The 21,731-nt window shown below is 44.4% G+C and overlaps 1 protein-coding gene across 3 annotated transcripts in view; it reads left to right on the forward strand.

The window, feature by feature from the left end:
• OSBPL8 (oxysterol binding protein like 8) overlaps window positions 1-21,731 on the forward strand; it is a 182,920-nt gene that overhangs the window by 135,238 nt on the left and 25,951 nt on the right. For all 3 annotated transcript variants that reach the window (XM_067559909.1, XM_067559911.1, XM_067559910.1), the window contains 4 exons: window positions 1,226-1,327; window positions 4,189-4,392; window positions 8,503-8,587; window positions 9,418-9,589. In XM_067559909.1, coding sequence (XP_067416010.1) covers window positions 1,226-1,327; window positions 4,189-4,392; window positions 8,503-8,587; window positions 9,418-9,589 — 563 coding nt within the window. The remainder of the gene's footprint in view (window positions 1-1,225; window positions 1,328-4,188; window positions 4,393-8,502; window positions 8,588-9,417; window positions 9,590-21,731) is intronic.

Here is a 21,731-nt window from a genome sequence, read left to right on the forward strand (position 1 = left end):
TAAGGTGACTTTGTGTTTCTGTGGTGCAGTCTTTAGGATCACATGTAAAATTGGAAGGGTGCCACAGGACATAGTGTTGGTGATTCAACATTTTCCTTGTTGGTGTTTTATCCAGATTACTGACAAGATCAGACCCTACAAAGTTTAAGATAACTGCCAGAGGTGTTTAGAGCACAGAATGCATAAAGAATTTTTCAGTTTGGGGTTGGAACAAAAAAAAAACCCCCAAAATCTGGTTTGATTTGAACCCAAAACATATTTTTTCGTAACTTTTCATCAAATTGAAAACTCAGATTTATTTTGAATCAACATTGAATCAACTTGAAAAAAATTATTTTGAATTTTTTTGGTCTATTTTCAGTTTTTGTTTGAGTGTTTTTTCGCTGCCTTTTTTATAAATTGGCTAAATTTTTAAATTGAACTGTCGTTTTGAATTGAAAAGTCAAAACAAAATAGTGAAAAAGAAAAGCTTCAAAATGGTCAAAAAGAAACGTTTCAACTCTTGAACATATTTTTCAACTAAAACTATTTGCCAAATTTCAAATGGTTTTGGACCCTGAAAAATGCATTTTTTTATGAAAAAGCAATTCATTGAAAAAACTTCACCCAGCTGTAGAGGTTATAGCCGCAGACCTTAAAGTGGTCAGCCTCTATGAGAGGAAAATGGCACCAGTGAATTTTTACTACCCAAAAAAAAAAAAAAAAAAGGGGGGAGGGGAATACTTTCATATCCCTCTTTCATTACTTTTTAATTCAATAGAAATTTTGAATATGCATACCTCTCCCAAACTCAAAATCTGCACAACTGTGCCACTGTATGATAATTTGAAATTGACTACTAATTAATTATAAATAAAATGAAACTGACTGGTCTACTTGCCTTTCTTACTTAAGGAGCATTGAAATAAACAGTAAAATAGTGGAAAAATAAGTGACTTCAGTTATTTAAAAAATACAATGTTATGGTGATGTTTGTAACATTTTTTACTTGACGTTAGAAGTGACTTGTCTTGAAACTGAGTATGGAAAAGTCTTGTGTTCTCAAGAAAAACATTCGTCCATATTTTAAAGCTGTTTCTTTGTCTATATTGTTACATGTTGAGCTTTGTACTTTACAATTTTCCTAAGTTTTTGTTAGTCGCAATGGCTTTTTTAATTGCTGTGACTTGCTTGTTTCCACGCAATTCTAAATAGTTTTGCCATCTTGTATATTTGTTAATTACAGGTTCAAAAGAAAAATTACAGAGAAGAGAAGAAGAGAGCTACGAAAGAATTGCTTAGCACAATCACAGACCCATCAGTTATTGTTATGGCTGACTGGCTGAAGGTGAGAGCTTTGAGTGTGAAACCTAAGATGAAGTTTTACCAGCTGCCTACTGTTTACTTACCAAAATAGAAAAGACTTAGAATCCTAGTGGGTTGCTAATTAATGTTTTTCCACTAGCAGAACATCTATTAATTGCAACCCAGAGACTCCATGCTTGAATCCTAGGGGATAATGGAGAAACCTGGCTATTGCTTGCAGCAGTCACCATAGTTACATTGATCTAATATGTACAGCAACTAATTAAAAAAACTAGTTGGGTTTATGGGGTTTTTTTGGTACTTGTTGGTTTTATACTTGATCATAGAGAATTCCTTAATTTCTGTTAGAAGTCGCAAAAGGAAGGCCAGTAATTTTCTTAGGTATTTTAACACAGGTTCCTTCCTGCACATCTCTGCGTCTTTTCTCTTTCCTCTCCTATGAAATAGCTATAATCCTAGAAGCTTATTTCCATAGGAGGGATGAGAAGTTCATCAGTCCCAAACAATGAGCAGTAGCACCAGCAACAGGGCATTGGAAAAGCAGTGTGGGCACTTACACAGAGATTAAATTAAGCGATTTATCCACAAGAGGTAATATTTAACCTGCTCATGGAAAAACCTTACTAAATAGAAGGGTTAAATCAATACCATGAAGGTCAACGAATTGATGGTTGGTCAGCCTGATAGGGAGGAATAAGTTCTAGAATCAATAGAACTTAATCACAAATATCCAGACCCAGATATTCAAATCCAAGGAACCTAAGAACTCTTGGTGGTGCACAGGAGAGGAGGTGGTCTCTCAGATAGCCAGTGACCCAAGCCGCATCTAGAATTTTTATATATCTATAGATTGGTTCTTAACACCTTGATTACAATTCAAAATCAAATAAAAAGACCTCAGAGAACTCTTAGGACCTACCACCACTAAGGATGTACCTACACAGCAAAGAAAAACCCCTGGCTGGCCCATTGTTACCCAAATAACAAATATTACAGGATCTTATTAGGGGATAAGGCAACAAGCCACATTTATTGTGAACACAGAAACTTCTGTAGATAGTATCCAAGAAAAGAAAAGTATCAACACTGTAATAACATTAATATTGTGCTCTACTTAGTGAAATAGCATTAATAATAATGTAAACACTAGGAAAACAGTATTAACATTATATCAATGCTACAAATTAGAGAGACATGTTTCAATTGATGCTTTCATTCACATTCACACACACTGACAGGCACACACAGATAGAGACAGACAAACATACATAGGGATCTTCCAGATGTCATACTTACCAGCTTCTTGGTGCTCATGATAGTCACTGGCCAGGTGACTAGAGCATGAGGATGAGGAGCAAGGTTCTGCCGATGCGCATTGGTACTCCTGGCTGATGTGATGTTGTAGACCCGAACCTCCAGCCTTCATCTTCTTGTCCCATTTTATAGGGAAAGGACCCCATGTAAGTCTATGGGTTTTGCATTGTCATGCTGCAACTGCATTCTTGGTGTGATCCTCAATCACCCACATTGTTGCAAGCCTGATCAGATTTTGTCCTTTGAAATGGGCTGGCTCCAAAGTTATCAGGGTGGGCTCCTCTTCGGCCATTTGATCATCTTTGCTTCTTTCTTCTTCCCTCAAGCGTTTTAGGTGAGGCTGATGTTTTCTTCATGTCTGTTTCGATATCCCTTACTCAGACCAATTGTTCAATCACTCTTTTTGTCTACACCCAACTCAATTGCTCAGCCATTCACACTTCAATCACTCAGGGCCAACTCCTAGCTGAAGAACTTACATATTATTTTTAGAGCAAACCTTATTTCATTTTTGACAGTGTCTTTCACAATTAGATAGATACATTACATTGCACAGTGTGGCTTTTGTACTTAGAATAGGATTTTTACAAATATATTGGAAGCAGGTAAAATTAACAGATAAACTGGCCAGTGGACATAGTACAGACATTTACAAACAATCTTAAAATTATACAAAGTACAGACAGACTTGAATTAACATTTAAAAGGGTAGAACAGTAAGAGTCAGTTTGAGGTTTTAGCTTTTGATTCAGACTGATGTGCCTTTTGGTAGGAAGCGGGGGGGGGGGGGGTGTTTGTGGCTCTGTTCTTACATATATTTCAAAAACAAGATTTTGGCCAACACCATGACAGCTGATTCAGGCTCGCAGAGCTTGGGCTGCAGGGCTGTTTCGTTGGTGTGTAAACTTCCAGGCTCTGGCTGGTTTCCTGGGCTCTAGGACTTTGTGGGATGGGAGAGTCCCAGGGCTGGGCTGAAGCCCAGACTCTGGGACTCTCCCACCCCTCAGGGTCCTAGAGCCAGGCTCCAGCCTGAGCCCGGAAGTCTACATAGCAATGAAACTGCAGCCTGAGCCTCGCAGATCTGAGTCAACGGCAAGGGCCAGCTATGGGTTTTTCTTTGCTGTGTAGATATACCCTAAGGGGGCAATTGCATTCTGCACCAACTATAACTTCTGAGTTGCATTCACAGTAGTTCCATTCAGAGTCTATTATAGTAAATCCATATGTCATGAGTAATATGCTAATGGCAAAATATGCTCTGGCCATGGACACTCCTGGGGAATCCAGAAGGAATCAGGGATCTAGAAGTATTTCCAGATTTTTTGAACTGATGTGTACATCACTTGCCTAACAAAGCTAGTATTCACCAGACCTGGAAGGAGAAATCTGTATCTAAACCTGTTTCTACCACAAGGAAGTACAGAACACTGCTGTAGAATCAACAGACTTACTTTATTTTGGGTAAAACTATCAAATGACTTGGATTCGATTTTTCTTTTAGGAAGAGGGATGACTTTGATATTTATTTTTAATTGTGATGAACTAAAACCAATTGTTAATATTCTGTAGATTCGAGGTACATTGAAAAGCTGGACCAAACTGTGGTGTGTGCTGAAACCAGGAGTATTGCTCATTTACAAAACCCCCCAAAATGGCCAGTGGGTGGGAACAGTGCTCCTGAATGCTTGTGAACTTATTGAGCGGCCTTCCAAAAAAGATGGCTTTTGTTTCAAACTTTTCCATCCCTTGGAGCAGTCCATCTGGGCTGTTAAGGTAAGTGTACACCCATTCTTGAAGAAGACATTGCAGAACGTATCTGTGTTCCCAGCATTGAGTAGAAACAGTCTTACACATAAGAGGCACTACACTTTTCTGTACTGTTAATATTAATGTTATCTCTTCTAGTTATTTTAGCTTAATTCTGTAATGTCTACTTCTGAACTTTTCATCCAAAAAAGTAACTGTGATCTCTGATTTATACTGTGTAGATCACATGTTGGTTACATGAACAGAATAATCTTTTTGGGAGCCCTTAGCAATAAATAGGATGCTATAATCTTTGCTGAAGAGCATACAGTGTGTTTCATGTAATGTGTCTTCCTGAAAAGTCTTTCATTCAGTATTTAAATAAATAGCTATTTCACTTCTTTAGTTTTGATACTCCAGTAAATTGATAACTTCACACAAAAGCACTTGTTTTATTTGCTTAAGTGCATAGCAATAATGAGGGAGACCCTGTAGGCATTTGACGCTTATATATGATTCTGTATCTTGAAACATGGGTGAGGTGATTATTTGTACAGTATAATCCCATTTTTCCGACCCTCCCATGATCAGCTCTCTGCATTTACTGAACAACCAGGACTCCAGGGCCAGAAACGGAAAATCTCTCCTATGGATCATAGATGGCGCTGCAGAATAGCATTTTCCCATTCTCCAGTTTATCCAGAGTTTTGATTTATCTAATCTGGTCCTGGTCCCAGTTAGATCGGATAAATGGGGTTCTACTGTATTACCTTAGCACCTAATAGGCCTAGTAATGGATGAGGAATTTATTATACTCTTTGCACTCTACATCTGAAATACTGATGCTAAGTAACTGTGCAGCTGTTCCATGCATCATCTCTCATTGGTGATGGAGAATGGTACCTTTCTTTTTCATGAAGGTCAGGTCAGGCAGTTAAAGTAATAATCAACTGACATTTATTCCAAGGAGCTATTGTCTGTTTGGAAACTTGTCTCTTCTTAGTAATAAATACTCAAAATATTTAGTAGGGATTTTTTAAAATGGTTGTAGTTTTATTATAGTCTAAAACCACTTCAGAAGAGTCTTTTGCCCTACTGATTTCTCATTGTCCATCCTTGAGTTGCAAGCAGTCCAGGAGGCATGCGAGGCCTTTCTTCCATTCAGCTGTGCTCACCTTGTCCTTATAATGTTATAATTGTCTTCTGCATCAACAAGGAGGGAGAAGCAAGATCCATCTCCCTGTGTGCAGAAGCAGTCAGCCTGTAGAACTTGTGTGTCCGCAACCAAATCATCCCATTAGCAACTTACCTTCAACAGACATTTTGCAGTCAACCATGAGTGGGAGCTCCATGACTTGGTATTGCACAATATTTTCGCTCTACTGGGAACTCCAACCAGGGATCTGTTCACTTCTCAAATGAACAAGAAATGCATCACATATTGCTCCAGAAGAGCTCTAGGTTACTGCTCCCAGGGCGATGCTCTGCTTCTTCCTTGGTCCCATCAGTTCAATTATACCTTCCTTCAGGTACTGCTCCTACCATGAGCTCAATGCAAAATCTGGCAGAACAGGGTATGGGTCACCCTGATCTCCCCCAGCTGATCCAGACAGATTTGGTTTCCCAGTCTCCTCCATATGTCATCCTGACTACCAATCATCCTCCCAATGTTTCCTGAGCTCCTGACCCAGTAAGATCAAGCAAGATCAAGCACCCCAGTCTGTGTCCGCTCCATCTCAGGGCTATTTGGATGGACATGGCCCTTAAAATGTTCGATTGAGGAGCAAACCCAACCCAGCCTTGTGAGACATTCTTTTTAATAGTAGGAAAGACTCTTACTAGAAGCTTACTAGTTTACTAGAAGATGTTACTAGCTAAATGAAGGTGCTTTTATTTTTGGGCACATCAAAGGAGCATTCTCCTTAAAATTGCAGATATTCTTCTCATCTTGGACTATATTCTTTTTCTGAAGGTATCAGGCCTGTCCACGAGCTCCTTGCGAGTCCACTTGGTGGCAATCAGTGCATCCCATCCACCTTCTCAGGGCTACTCGGTCTTCACATATCCACAGACCACTAGATTGTGGAAAGACCTAATCAGAACCTTCCTGCTTATTCAGAAGCAGTACTCACAATCCTCCCATTGAGGATTCGCTTTCTTTCGCTTCTTGCACCATGTCTCGCCTTTCCACGAATGTTACTTTCCTTGTACCCATCACCTCAGCTAGAAGGGTTGATGAACTTGGAGTGATGATGGCAGATCCTTCTTACACTATATTCCATGAAGATAGTTTCTTTGCACCTACATCCCAAATTCACCCCCAGAGTAACTTCAGAATTTCACTTTAACCAGTCGATTCTTCCCAATCTGTGTTCTTCCCAAAACCGCACGCTTCTGCAGAGAAAGAAAGATTCCACTCCCTTGATGTTCAGCAAGCCTTGGTCTTGTACAGTATTTGCAAAGAACAAAACAAATAAGGAAATCTCTAAGACTCTTTCTGCTATAGTGACAGTCTGGAGGCACACTATCTCCTCCCAGAGAATCTCCAAATGGATAACTGGTTGCATTCTACTCTATCAGCTATCAAACTTTCTCCCTCCCTCTCCCCCCCACACAAGTGGGTGAGAGTTCATTCCACAAGAACACAAGCAACGACTATGGCATCACTTCAGAAGGTGCCCTATCTTGATATCTGTAAAGTGGCCACTTGGGGCTCTGTTCACATATTTGCAATACATTATTACCTGGTGCAGGACTCTTCTGCTGATGCCTCCTTTGGGATTGCAGTCCTCTGCTCAGCTCTACCATCTACATCCTTGCACCTTTTCCTCCTACTTCAGTACTGCTTGTCAGTCACCAGTAGTTGAATGCAGTAGGAACCATCACCTGAAGAGGAGGAGGAGGTTACTGACTTGTAATGTAGATTCTTCAAGATGTTTGGTCCCTATCTGCATTTCATTACCCTCCCTCCTTCCCCTCTGCTTCAGATCTTCTCTGATTCACAGTAGAGAAAGAACTGGAAATACTTTTGATCCACCCCGCCCTTTAACCCCTTGGATGGAGGCATGAGGTGACCTAGGATGCATGGGCGGACCAGCTGAGCTACTTTCAAAATCTCTGGCTCTGGGCACATTTGTAGCACATAGTGGAGTACAGATAGGGACCACAGATCTCTAAGAACCTCCATTACAGGTCAGTAACTTCCTTTTTTACTTACGTTTTGCTCAAAACTCCTTGCTTTTCAATTCCCTTTTCTAACCTAAAAGTTTCTCATTAGTTTCATTGGGGAAAATCCACATCGCAGGACACAAACAGGTTTTCTTATCAATTAGGCTGACAGCAGATTTAACACATCTTCCAACCATGGCTCTATAAACTAATACAAACCTTTACCTCTCAATTGTCTTAAAATTCCTCTAACTTAACTGTTTTTAGAGTGGGCTCTTGAGTGGTGGTTTCAATGTTTTATTATCTAAGCACACGTGACAGAAATAGAAATGTCTGTAGGAATAACACTGTTTTAAAATCCTGGCTGTTTAAAACTTTTCTTTAGAGTTTAATTTGAGATTGTATCTGGAACTTTGCATCCCTTGCCATTGCTTCCTGGTTTGAGACAGAGTGGCGCACACTCTCACTGATTACTTTTGCAGAAGGTACTTGGAATCTACAGTGATAAGGGTCATAGAAGTACCTAGGACAGATAGTAGCCTTGCCACCTACTCATAAGTCCATTTGTGTGAGGGAAGGAAAGTACCTCCATCGTAACCTGACTTTGGGGAGGAGGCAAGGAAACAAGGTAAGAGAGCATGGGGTGCTGCTGAAAGGCCAGGTCATAGAAGTTATTTACCACAGCCCATTAAAGCCTCCAGACTAATTTTAGAAAATAAACTGGAATAAACTAAAGACTTTTCTCTTTTACGTGTGGTTCTCAACTCAACCCCACTTTAAGATAAGTGTCAGAAGAGAATAATCCAGTGAAAGAAGGAAACTCATTTACAGAACCATATCTTCATTAGTTGTTGCTATGTCAGTTGATCTTCCTGCATTGTAATCAGCTTGTTACTACATCAAACATGCCATAAAACAGCTGAATTAAAAAAAAAGTCTGAGTATTGCATCTGTTTCATATATTTCTAGGGTCCTAAAGGCGAAGCGGTTGGTTCTATAACTCAGCCATTACCCGGCAGCTATTTGATCATCCGAGCAGCTTCAGAATCAGATGGTAAATAAGCTGCTTGTTTTGTTTTGTTTTGTTTCATTTTGAAAGTGCTTGATTATTAGAGATTCAAATTATTTCATTTATCTTGCACAGTGTCTGTTACAGCATCATATTTGCAGCTCCATAGTTCAGTTGAAGATGCTCTTTTTATTAACCCAGTATATTAGATAGCTAAAATCAAGCATTTTTATTTCTTGTCATGGAGTAACTTTGCAAAGTTTTAGTAGTTATACATTTTTGAACCAAACATTTAAGCCCACTTAAAAGAGACTAACAAACATTAGATGGGTTCTGAATTAATTTGAAAGTATGGTTGTTATTGTGGATTTCTCAGTGAAAACGTTTCCTCAGTATAATTGTAAAATTAAAAGGTAAGTATGTATAAAGAATGGAATGTCAGGATAGGACACTTGCTGATATGTTTCTTTGTAAGCAGACACCTTTAAGAAAGTACTGAAGTTTTACATATTCATAGTCAGAAACAAAAATATTATGAACGGGGAGGGAGAATTCAATACCGTTGACATTCCATTTTTTAAAGTTGAGTGTATTGTGGTTTGACAGAAAAGAGAAATACTAGAGAGCAATACAAATGCTTTCAAGATAGTAACATTTTCTAAATGGTTAAAGTGCATATCTGGTCAGGGGAGCAGGGGAGATGATTGTCTTCCTGAACTAGGTGGAAGGTTTACTATTTATTATTTACTATTCTACTAATATTTACTATTCTAGTATGTGCCTTTCAAAGGTGAGGCAAATGTGGGCACTAAATGAACTCATCATTGTGAAGTGAACGATATCAAATTCCATTACTAACAAGTGTCTGTCTTTAGGCAGGTGTTGGATGGATGCTTTGGAACTGGCTTTGAAATGTTCCAGTCTGCTTAAACGTACGATGATTAGGGAAGGTAAAGAGCATGAATTGAACTCTTCAGCAGAGAGCACACACGTTTCTCTCTACGGCTTACTGCGTGCTAACAATTTACACAGTGCAGAAAACTTCCCGTAAGTAGATCATGCCCTTAATTTTATTCTTATAAGAAAGTTACTAAAGCCGGAATAAAAATCTTAAATTGTTTAGGCAGATCTTTGAATTTGAAATGACGATATCAAAGTGGAACCTTCTTAAGATTGGAATTCCTTTTGTCTCTTAATGCGCCTTAATAAGCTGCAGTTGTATATTTTTTAAAACTTAACATTTAAAACCTGCAGAAGTGGGTCCTTTACTTGATGATCAAGTGACGCTGCATATTCTCATTTATGGGTACTGTGCCACTTTCTGATGCCTTGTGGTAGAACCATCTTCTGGTAGTATTACTTAGGGTGCTCTTGTGCCTCTCCCTCACATCATATCGCGCCAAAGGCAAGGCTATATAGGGAGGCAGAGCACCCTCACCACCTCAGTTCCTTCCAACCATGTGCCACAAACAGATGTGAACCTCTCCGGTCTCTTCAGAGCTGGGCCTTCTTTCTTAAATGGTTAATGTTAGCTGTTAATTTAGTCAGTTAGTGATTCTTTTTCAGTTCTTTGTTGTAGTAGAATTGAAGAAGCTGGGTTTTAGGAGGCGTTTTTCTGGCCTGGCTGTCTTCCAGTACATAATGACCACATGCAGTGCCTCAAGTGTCTGGGAGAAAGACATTTGCCTTCACATTGTTTGATCTGTAGGACCTTTACTCCCAGAGCCCACAAAGATAGGGAGACTCACCGCCCCGTAGAAGAGGTGTTAGTCTACATTAAATGCTAAATATCTTGATAGATTCTAAATTAGAAAGAGAATTTTAAAAGACCTATTGTCTAACTTTGGCAAGTAGCTACTATGCCAACTGCACTAGTTAATTAACTTACCACTCCGATATACATTTTCTATAGGTACTATTGCTCAAAGGGATACGGCCAACTGAAAATCTAGTAAATTTCAAGAAATGTGTGAAAAGTAGTTTCATGAGCTAGTTGTTTGTTCCCTTTCAATTTATTTGGTTTTATAATCAATTTCTTACTTTTCAAAATGCTTTTTGTTCCCCTTTGCTGAAAGAACAGACAATTTTTTCTCTGATCTTTCAACTAGACTCGTCAGTGTAGTCTATTAGAATCCTTTGAGCATATCAACAAAATAGGGACAGAAAACAGAGGAGGAATATATGGTCAGTTTTCAAGATGGAAAAAAGTTAATGGTTGGATGCCTCAAGGTTCTGTTCTAGGACCGGTTGGTGTTTGGCACCTTTTTCAGAGCATTAAAAATTGAAGTGGCAAATTTTGCATGACAGAATGATTTTAGGTTAGCCAAAACTAGAGAAGGCTAAACATTCCCTTAGTCTTTTTGACACTTTAGACTCTGCTGCAAGGGCATTGGCATCTGCTGTGACCAGTAGGAGTCACTGAATGCATGGTTCCATTCCTCATCCTTAGCTGTGGACAACAGACTTAAGCTAGAGGACTTCCCCCTTGAAGGGGAAGATCTATTTAAATATTTTTTTTAAATGATGAATTATTGGAAAAATTTAAGACATGAGATTGATGTCTTGGTCTCTGGATCTAATTCCATCTTCTAGAAGGAGGCCGTCCACTCCCTCTTTTTAGTATGAGAGGCAATCCTACCCACAGCTTTCATCATCCTGTTTTTCAACAGATCAGAGATGTCTGCAATACCAGCAGTGCTTGCAGTCTTTCAGTCAGTGCAGAAAAAGGCCTTTCAAACCAAGGTCTCAACCTAAACAACTCTTTCCTTGTTGCACAACATCAAACCCCAGTTTTGACAAGATGATAGAGAGTCAAGAACCAGTCAACCAGGAATGAGGCATCCCATTTCATCAGTGTATGGAGATGAATTACCTTGACCCAGTGGGTTCAAATGATTGTGAAAAGTGGCTGTCATACAATTCAAAAGATTTCTTCCCACCTATCCTTCCTTGTTCAGGGACCCCTCTCAGGAGACGATTCTTTTTACAGAAACGGAACAGTTGCTTCTGATAGGAGCAGTTGAGGAGGTTCCCAAATTCCTCACAGGCCAGGAATTTTAATCCCACTTTTCTGGTGCAGAAGAAGGATGGGGGGTTTCAATCAATACTAGACTTAGGGGCTTGAACAAATATATGTAGAAGTGTCAGTTCCATAAGTTGACTCAGGTCACCATAATCCCTTCTCTATTGGTCATGGATTGGTTCCCAACTCTTGATCTAAAGGATGCATATTTTCGTATTTTAGTTCATCAAAATCATCACAAGTACCTTCAATTCATGGTTGCCAGATGCCACTTTCAGAACAAGGTACTCCCATTTGGTCTTTTCAAGGCACCCAGAGTTTTACAATATGTCTCTGTCTGTGGTAGAGACTCATCTGCGGAATCAGGGTATTTTTGTTAACTTCTATGTAGATGACTGGCTACAAGGTTTCTGTGAATGAAGATCTGTTAAACCACATAGTCTTTATGACCAATCTCTTTTCAGATCTAGAGCTCTTTCTCCACTATCCAAAGTCACATCTCTGCTCTTCACAAAGGATCCCTTTTATAGATGCTATCATAGACTCCATAGAGAGGAGAGCTTTTCTTCCAGAGGATAGAATTATCACAATGAGCCAGTATTTATTAAAGATCCAGGAATGTCCCACCTAGAGAGTAAAGTTCTTCCTGGGTCTCATGGATCTTATGTAGCCACTACATATGTGACTCTGTATGTCTGTTTGAGAATGAGATCTATGCAGCATTGGATGTCTCATTCTACAGACCAAGTTGGAAGAGTCTTCAGTTGTTAACTATGCCTCAGATTAGTTAACTATGCCTCAGTCTCCTTAGACTGGTGGTCAGACAAATAGACAGGTGGTCAGACAAAACAAATGTGCTCAGGGATGGGTGCAACCTGGACGATGACTTCAGATGCATCAACCAAGGGCTTGGGGTAAAGGGAAGGTGTATCTGAACCATTTGACAGTTTGAGGGCACTGGTGGTCTTAGCAGAGAATCCTGCACATCAGCATATTGGAATTAAGAGCTGTTCTTCTGGCTCTCAAATTGTTCCTCCCTCACCTGTAAAGGAGGGTTATGCAGCTGGTAACAGACAATACATCAGTGATGTATTACATCAACAAGGATCCTCTCTTCTGTGTGGAAAGGCGATTGGTGTATTCGCCATGACATTTTTACCCTGCCTCTCTACATCTAGCAGGGGAACACAACATAATTGCAGATCATCTTAGCAGAGACACCTCCTGGATTCACAAATGGTCCGTGACGGCTCAGTTGTTCGGACTGTATTCTGCAGCTGGGGTCAACCATATATGAAGCTCTTCGCCACAAGAGTCAACAAGAAGCGTTGCCTCTTCTGTTCCAGAGTGGGCAAGGACAGACACTCCCTGTTAGATGCCTTCCTTCTGCACGGGCGGAAAGTCTTGAGGTATGTTTTTCCCCGCTTTCCATTGATCGAGACAGTAGTGAGAAAGACACATCAGGACAGGGTAAGGATGATACTAACTGCCCAGGTTGGCCAGCAGTTGTTTAACGATCTCCTTCCATTGTCTGGTGGAGTTCTCCTTCGAGTGATTGCTCATATCCATTCCAATATAGGTGAGTGCACATCAGCGTGCACAGTTTCCGGAACTTTTTTCCCCTTAGCAGACCCTGTAGGGCTGGCTCTGGTGCCCCCTGGAGTGCCGCACTCATGCCGCAGCACATGAGGCACTGCCGGCCCCACGCCCCCTCAGTCTCTTCTTTCCACCTGTGATGGTGGCATAGAACTAGCCTTGCTCTCTGCAAGTGCCATTCCCCTTCTTTGAACTCTTTGTTAATCAAAATACCCTGTTAGTTTTAAATAGTTGTTAAGTAGTGTAGTTTAATGAGAAGTCCCTGACGAACTTAAGGTGGCCGGGCTATGTCCCAGCCACTTGGTTTTAAGCCCCCGCTCCTCCCCCTCGCTCGGTACCTTAAGTGCCTTGGGGGAGAGCAAACAGGAAAGACAAGAGTAAGAAATGCAAGGCTTTCAAACAGTGAGCCCAGAGGGACGGAGAGATCAGGTTCAAAGCCTTACTCTTATCGTAGAGCTCCGCTCCGTGTCCGGGCCGTCGTGCTCCCCTTCGGCACGGAGCGCACCGTCGGCACGGGATTCGACTCAGCACGGAGCAGCGTCCTCGGTGCCGAAGACGAGGAGAGCGCGTGGAGAGCGGACACTCCCCTGCGCCGTGGGTACGGGCAAGGTCGAGTACAGAGATGCACCGGCCACGGCCTGTCGAGTCCTCTCCAGGTCTGCATCTCTGATCAGGGAGCCACCCCCGACTCCTCAGAGTGGGAGCGTGCCCCTGCCAATGCGGAGGTTTTCAGGCGGCAAAAGCCTTGTTGGCCTGCCTACGCCACCTCTGCCCCCTCCCCTCCAGCCTGTGCCGAGGGAGAAGGGGCCGGGGTCCCGGGGCAAGCCCGTGTGGGTTTCCCCCTGAAAGACGGTGGAGATTCCCGGTATGGGAAGGAAGATCTCCCGCCAGATGGCCACCGGGGGTAGAGCGAGGACGCTCCCCCAGCAGTTGCTCCAGGTCGGTGTCGGTGAGCCGACCTGCTTTGACACCGGATGCAGAGTCTCCCTCTCAGTGCTGACATTGCTCCCCAGCACCGGGGGCGGCGCATGCTAGGAGGCAGCACCGGTCAAGGCCCACCAGGCGGCGCTCGGGCTCCTGCTCCAGATCTCTGGCACTGAGGAGATAGCCTGCCCCGAGATGGCGCAGAATCCCGGTCATTGTCTGAGGCCTTGGCACCGAGGGGTTCACCGCACCAAGGCGGTGTGGAACCCTGATCACCGCACCACACAGGACCCAACGCAAAACCTGGTCGCTGGAGTCAGGCTCGGCATTGTGGACTGCGGAGTGGCACCGGTCTCCATCAGCGAGGGGTAAGCAGTGCCGGTGACATCCTTGGTACCAAGGCTCCGGTACAGAGAGCTCTTCACAGTGTGCCTCTGTCCAGGGAAACCGTCCACAGAGATGGAGGCAGTCCTCGTCATCCTCCGTGTCGGAGGCGGCAAGAAGTCAGTCCCCAGTGCGGCACAGCACCCGGGACCAAGGCACCGCTTGTCTTGTGGTTTGGGGTCCCGCAGGGGGGAACAGTCGTCGGGATAGCCGACGCCCCCACAAGGCATCAAAGCAAGTGACAGTCAGCCCAGGTTTGGACCCGGGGTCAATGGCCTTATTGGTCCACATGGGGCACCCAGATGGGACCAGGGCTCCCAATCCATCCTGTCATCAGGGGTGCAGTCCGTGCCCCTGGCACAGCAGAAAGCCCACAGTCACTGCTCCTCGGACAAGGAGTTGGACCCCATGGCCCGGACAAAGCGGTCTTCAGGGACCTCATGGCGCCTCTGGAGGGTTTTCAGGCGCACCAGGAGCTGCTCAAGAGGGTGGACTCTAGCTCGGGGCCAAAGGCCAAGGAGCTATTGGAGGCCATTGTTACCCTCTCCAATGTGCTGGTGGCAACTGCCCCAGCGAAAGCAGCCCTACCAGCCCATGATAGGGTCCTCAAATTGTTAAGGCCCTGTGGCAAACCCCTTCCCCGGTCACCCCTACGTTGAGGGTGCCCCAGAAAGAGTATCATGTCCGGTTGAAGGGTTCGAGTACCTATTCACTCACCCGGCCCTGGGAATCCAGGGGTGGGCACAGCCAACCAGCGGAATGGGCATGGCCACCCTGGTGCTATTCCCAAGAACAAACACAACATAACTTTGTGGAATTTTGTGTTTTAAAAAAAAAAAAAAAAAAAAAAAAAAAAATTACATTACTCCACAGTCAGAACTGCCAACCATCAGGCCCTCCCGGGGAGAGAGAATCTTAACTTGTGGGATTCCCTAAGGCGGTTTGCTGAGTCCCTGCCCCAGGACCAGGCCACCGATTTCACCTGATGAAGGAATCACGGAGGCTAAGGCAGCGCTCCAAATGTCCAGAGATGCTGCCGACTAGGCGGGTAAGGCCATAGCATCCGCCATTTCCATCAGGAGGTGCTTGTGGCTGCAATCCTTGGGCCTGTCCCAGGAGGGGCAGCAATCAATTCAGGACCTCCCCTGTGATGGGTCGGCCCTCTTCTCCGATCGGACTGATGCAAGGCTGCACGGTCTGAAGGACTCCAGGGCCACACTTCACTCCCTGGGCCTGTTCATGCCCCAGGCTTCCAAGCGACAGTTGTGGCCCCAGGCGCAGCGGCAACAAGGCCTCTGCCTAGGCCCTTTCAACCCTACAGAAATAGGGGGTTTAGGAGATGGAATTAGCCAACCCCGGCTTGTCCTCACCCTCCCAGCAGGGGCCCCCAGGGGGTCGGGCAATCATAGGAGACAGTCTTGGTAGTGCGCCCGAGGGTGGCGCCCCTACTGCTCTCCTGGACCCTCCCCGTCCTGCCCTGAACAGGTTAAGGCCCTTCTATCCTGAATGGGCGTCCCGAAGGGGAGGTGATGTGACCTAGTGAATAGAGCACTGGACTCTGACCCAGGAGACCTGAGTTCTAAAAGTCCCGATTTCCTGCTGAGTGACTGCAGACAAGTCATTTAAAAAGCAGAGGAGGGTCTGCAACCCATACTTCCTAGATCCAAGAGATTGGTATGCTGCCCTCAATCTCAAAGATGCATACTTTCATGTGTCCATCCTCCCCAGCCACAGGCACTTCTTTGCTTCATGGTGGCTGGCTCCCAGTACCAATTTACAGCCTTGCCCTTTGGCCATCTTCCAAGGGTGTTCACCAAATGCATGGCGGTAGCGGCAGCCCACCTGAGGCGAAAGGGTGTGCAAATCTTCCCTTACCTGGCTGATCGCAAGTCGGGTTCCAAGTGCAGGAGAACGTGACCCTCACTTGCCCCAAGTGCAGCAGGCTGGGACTGCTCATAAACAAGCAGAAGTCCATTCTAACCCCAGTGTAACACACACATTCATTGGGGCCACCCTGGACACTTCCCAGGCCACAGCCTTTCTATCTCAGTCACGTTCGAGGTCTGGTGTCTCTCATCTCCCGGCTACACGGATGCCTCACGACAACAGCCAGGCACTGCCTTCAGCTGTTAGGCCACATGGCGGCCTGCACGTACGTAGTGAGACTAGCTCGCCTGAGTCTCAGGCTGCTTCAGGTGTGGTTGGCCTCGGGTATATGCTGAGCAGACACCCACGGAATTGGGTGGTCACAGTTCCCCGCCCGCCCTAGCCTCCCTAGACTGGTGGAGATCCCCCAGGACAGTGTGGAAGCGTCTTCCGTTCAGGGAACTGGTCCTGTCGGTCACCTTAATCTCCGACGCCTCGGATGTGGGATGGGGATCCCACATCGGGGCCATCCTGAGCACTCAGGGCTCTGGTCGGGGGAGGACAGGCGCCTGCACATCAACGTGAAGGAGCTGAAGGCTTTCACCTAGCATGCAGGCTGTTCCTCCGATTCCTGGCTGGCAGAGTGGTGCAGGTGCTGACAGGCAACACCGCAGCTATGTTTATATAAACAGGCAGGGAGGGCTCCTCGGCTCTCTGTGAGGGAGCTACCTGTGTGTGGGCCTTTGCCGTGAGACCCGACTTCCACTTGACTGCCTCTCACCCCCTGGGAGTGAGGAATGACGAGGCGGATCACCTCAGCAGGACATTTTTACCCTGCCATGACTGGTCACTGCACCCGGAGGTAGTGACTACGATCTTCCAAAGATGGGGTGTTCCCCAACTGGATCTATTTGCGTCGGCTTGGAACGCGCAATGCCAAGGTTCAGCTTGCACCAGGATCGTGAGACTGGGTCCATTTCAGACGTGTTCCTCAGTGACTGGACGGAGACCCCCAGGTACGCGTTCCCGCCCATTCCACCCCTGCCCAAGGTCCTACTGGAAATAAACAGGGAAGGGGAGGAGGTCATATTCACTGCTCCAGCCAAAGATGGCACAACCATCTCTCCCAGGACCATGGTTGTTGGTTGCACCCGGACCTGGACTCCCTGCAGCTCACGGCCTGGAGGCTCTTGGGCTGATGGAGGGAGAGAGAGCCTGCTCAGTGCAGGTCCAGCAAGTCCTGCTGGGCAGCAGGAAACCGTCTACACAGGTCGTGTATTGGGCTAAGTGGAAACAGTTTACCTCTTGGGCGGAGTCTTGACCTCGGAGCCCCCTTATACAGTACTCTATAAGGATAAGGTGCAGTTGAGGCTGTGCCCAGCTTTCCTGCTCACGGTGGTTTCCCAATTTCATTGTAACCAAGATAAATCCCTCCCTGTGTTTTCCCAAACTGCACGGTTTGGAAGAGGAACGGACATGGCATTCGCCGGACGTGAGACGAGCCCTGGCTACTACATCGAGAACAAAGCTGCTCCAGAAATCGATGCAGCTCTTTGTCGCAGTGGCGGACCGGATGAAAGGATCACCTGTCTCCGCCCAGCGCATCTCCGCATGGATCACATCCTGCATCAAGTGCTGCTATGAGCAGGCGAATGTGCCCCTCCCGGGTATCATCACAGCTCACTCAACCAGAACTCATGCCTCCTCTGTGGCCTTCCTGGAAAGAGTGCCCCTGCAGAACATCTGCAGAGCCGCCACCAGGTTGTCGGTGCATACCTTCACATCCCACTACGCCATTGTGCAGTAGGCGAGAGGGGACGCGGGATTCGGCAGAGCCGTGCTGAAGGCAGCTCACCGGTAACTCATTGTTAAAAGTTCATTTGGCAGCCATCTCTGGGTATCACAGATGGTAGATCACTGTTTGTTCATTGTTTGATTAAAAGATTTATGGAAAGTTGTTTATCAAATGTGTATCCCCCTTAGAGACTCATAGACTATAAGGTCAAAGAGGGACCATTATGATCATCTAGTCTGACCTCCTGCATAACGCAGGTCACAGAACTTCACCTACCCACTCCTGTAATAGATCCCTAACTTCAGACTGAGTTATTGAAGTCCTCAAATAATTATTTAAAGACTTCCAAGTACAGAGGATCCACCAGCGAGTGACCCATGCCCCATGCTGCAAAGGAAGGTGAAAAACCCCCAGGGCCTCTGCCAATCTGCCCTGGGGGAAAATTCCTTCATGACCCCAAATATGGCGATCAGCCAAACCATGAACATGTGGGTAAGATTCACCAGCCACACACGCAGAAAGAATTATTTGTAGTAACTCAGAACCCACCTCATCTAACATCCCTTCACAGGCCAGTGGGCATATTTACTACCAGTAGTAAAAGATCAGTCAATTGCCAAATTAGGCTGTCCCATCATACCATCCCTTCCATAAATTTATCAAGCTCAGTCTTGAAGCCGGCTCGGTTTCTTGCTCCCACTGCTCCCCTGGGAAGGCTGTTCCAGAACTTCACTCCTCTCTGATGGTTAGAAACCTTCATCTAATTACAAGTCTAAACTTCCTGATGGCCAGTTTATATCCATTTTTTTCTTGTGTCCACATTGGTGCTGAACTTAACTCCTTTCCCTCCCTGGTATTTATCCCTCTGATGTATTTATAGAGAACAATCATATCTCCCCTCAGACTTCTTTTCATTAGGCTAAACAAGCCAAGCTCTTTGAGTCTCCTCTCATAAGGCAGGTTTTCTATTCCTCGGATCATCCTAGTAGCCTTTCTCTGCACATGTTCCAATTTGAATTCATCTCTCTTAAACATAGGAGACCAGAACTGCACACACTATTCCAAATGAGGTCTGACCAACGCCTTGTACAACACCTCCTCATCTCTACTGGAAATACCTCGCCTGATGCATCCTAGGACCGCATTAACTTTTTTCATGGCCACATCACATTGGCGGCTCATAGTAATCCTTTGATCAACCAATACGCCCAAGTCCTTCTCTTCCTCTGTCACTTCAAACTGATGCGTCCCCAGCTTATAGCAAAAGTTCTTATTATTAGTCCCTAACTGCATGACCTTGCATTTTCCACTATTAAATTTCCTTCTATTTCTATTACTTCAGTTTACGAGGTCATCCAGATCTTGTTGTATGATATCCCAGTCTTTCTCTGCATTAGCAATCCCTCCCAACTTTGTGTCATCCGCAAACTTTATTAGCACACTCCCACTTTTTGTGCCAAGGTCAGTAATAAAAAGGTTAAATAAGATTGGTTTCAAGACCGATCCCTGAGGAACTCCACTAGTAACCTCCCTCCAGGCTGACCGTTCATCTTTCAGTATGACTTGTCTCCCCTTTAACCAGTTCCTTATCCACCTTCTAATTTTCATATTTATCCCCATCTTTTCCAATTTAACTAATAATTTCCCATGTGGAACCTTATCAAAAGCCTTACTGAAATCTAGGTAAATTAGATTCACTGCATTCCCTTTGTCTAAAAAATCTGTTATCTTCTCAAAAAAGGAGATGAGGTTGGTCTGGCATGAGCTACCTTTTGTAAAACCATGTTGTATTTTGTCCCAATTACTGTTAACCTCAATGTCCTTAACTACTCTCTTTCAAAAGTTGTTCCCAGATCTTGCATACTGAGGTCAAACTTCTTGGGACCTCAGTTTGGTGTTGGCCATGCTGATGAAACCTTTCAAACCTGTGGCTTAGTGCTTTTTTTCCCCACTTAAATTTCAAGATGGTTTTCATTATTGCCATCACAAGGAGAGAGTGAACTGAATGCCCTCATGGCTGACCTACTTTTCACTTCTTTCCATAAGCACAAGGTAGTTCTCTGAACTGATCTCAGATTCTTTCTTAAGGTTGTGTCTGATTTCCAAATTAATTTGCCAGTTCTTTTCCCTAGGCTGTATTCTAAGAAAGGAGAAACTCCTCCATACTTTGAATGCCCGAAGGGCCCTCACCCATTACTTAGACAGGACTGAAAGTTTTCGTAAATCTTAGCTTGTTTTGTGCTTATGCCAAAAAACACATGGGGTATACAGTTTCTTCCCAGACTGTTTCTCAGTAGATTAAACCATGTAGTGCGGAATACTACATACTCCCAAAAGTTCCAGTGCCTGCTGCAATTTGACCACATTCCACCAGAGCTGTAGCTTCTTCATTTGCCTATCTTAGGCAAGTGCCAGCTGATGAAATTTGCAAAGTTGCAACCTGAATTTCAGTAGACTCTCAGTAAGCCCTATGCACTAGATTTGGCAAAGTGGTGCTTCAGTCTCTATTAAAGTAGCATTCTGTTCTTGCCTCCAGACAAGTTTCAGAACTGCTGATCAGCGTATCCCATAGGTGGGGAATATGCAAAGCCCCCTGAAGAAGAAATAAGGGTTACTTACCTGTAGCTGGAGTTCTTCAAGATGGCTCTGGGTATTCACACTTCCCACCTACCTTCCCCTCTCCGTTAGAGTTCTTATTTTTGTGTGTCTCTGGCTATGCAGTGGAAGGAACTGAGGTGGTGAGGATGCTCTGTTCCTATGTAGTCTCATCCTTGGTGTGGTGTGATGCTGGGAGGAGAGGTGGGGTGACGCGCAAGAGTGCTCTAGCTGGCATTGCTAGAAGATGGTTGTACTGCAAGGTACCCCAATGTGGCACAGCACAAGTAAGTGCGAATGTGCAGCGCTGCCCCAAAGAACTCCGATTATTAGGTAAGTAACCTTCATTTCCTTTGATCAAGCTTCTCACATCCATTGTTTTCTAGAAAACTTACTTCATTTTCTCCAAAATACACTGTTCTGCGTTCATAAATAGGCAGTAAATGTGGACTCCAACAGCTAAAGTACTGCAGTTTAATCCATCTTGGAGCCCTCTCGCTACCCTTTGGGTTGCTTCATCTGAAGTTTAATTCATCTGACATAAATTACTAGATTTTTGGCATTTTGTCCCATTGGTGGTAATTTGAACAATAATACTATAAAGTCATCAATACACATTCACCAACACTCAACTTTTTGGGTCAGCAGACTGATATATACCCTCATTTTCAAAATTGAATGATGTAGTACAAAAGCTCAAATCTCACCCCTGGAACCATCCAACCTTGACTGTGCCAAAAACCAATAGGCAACATTTCTCAGGTTACCTCTAATATCTCAGTGTGCAATAACTTCCTAGACACTATTCAGATCTCAAGATGCTTTGGGACAAAGATTCCAATAAGATACGATAAACTGGTTGGAAATACATCCTTAAACAACCAGAATAGATCAGTGGTATTTCCAAATCAGAACACTCCTATTCTTGAACATGGACAATCTTAAGTATTATACAGAACACAGAGGAGAGGGTATGGAGTCTGCTTCAAAAGAATTTAGGCCCAGAT

The sequence above is a fragment of the Emydura macquarii genome, unplaced genomic scaffold (genome assembly GCF_026122565.2).
Source record: "Emydura macquarii macquarii isolate MOO-44397 ecotype Brisbane River unplaced genomic scaffold, CSIRO-AGI_Emac_v2 contig_2205, whole genome shotgun sequence".
Classification (NCBI taxonomy): domain Eukaryota; kingdom Metazoa; phylum Chordata; order Testudines; family Chelidae; genus Emydura; species Emydura macquarii.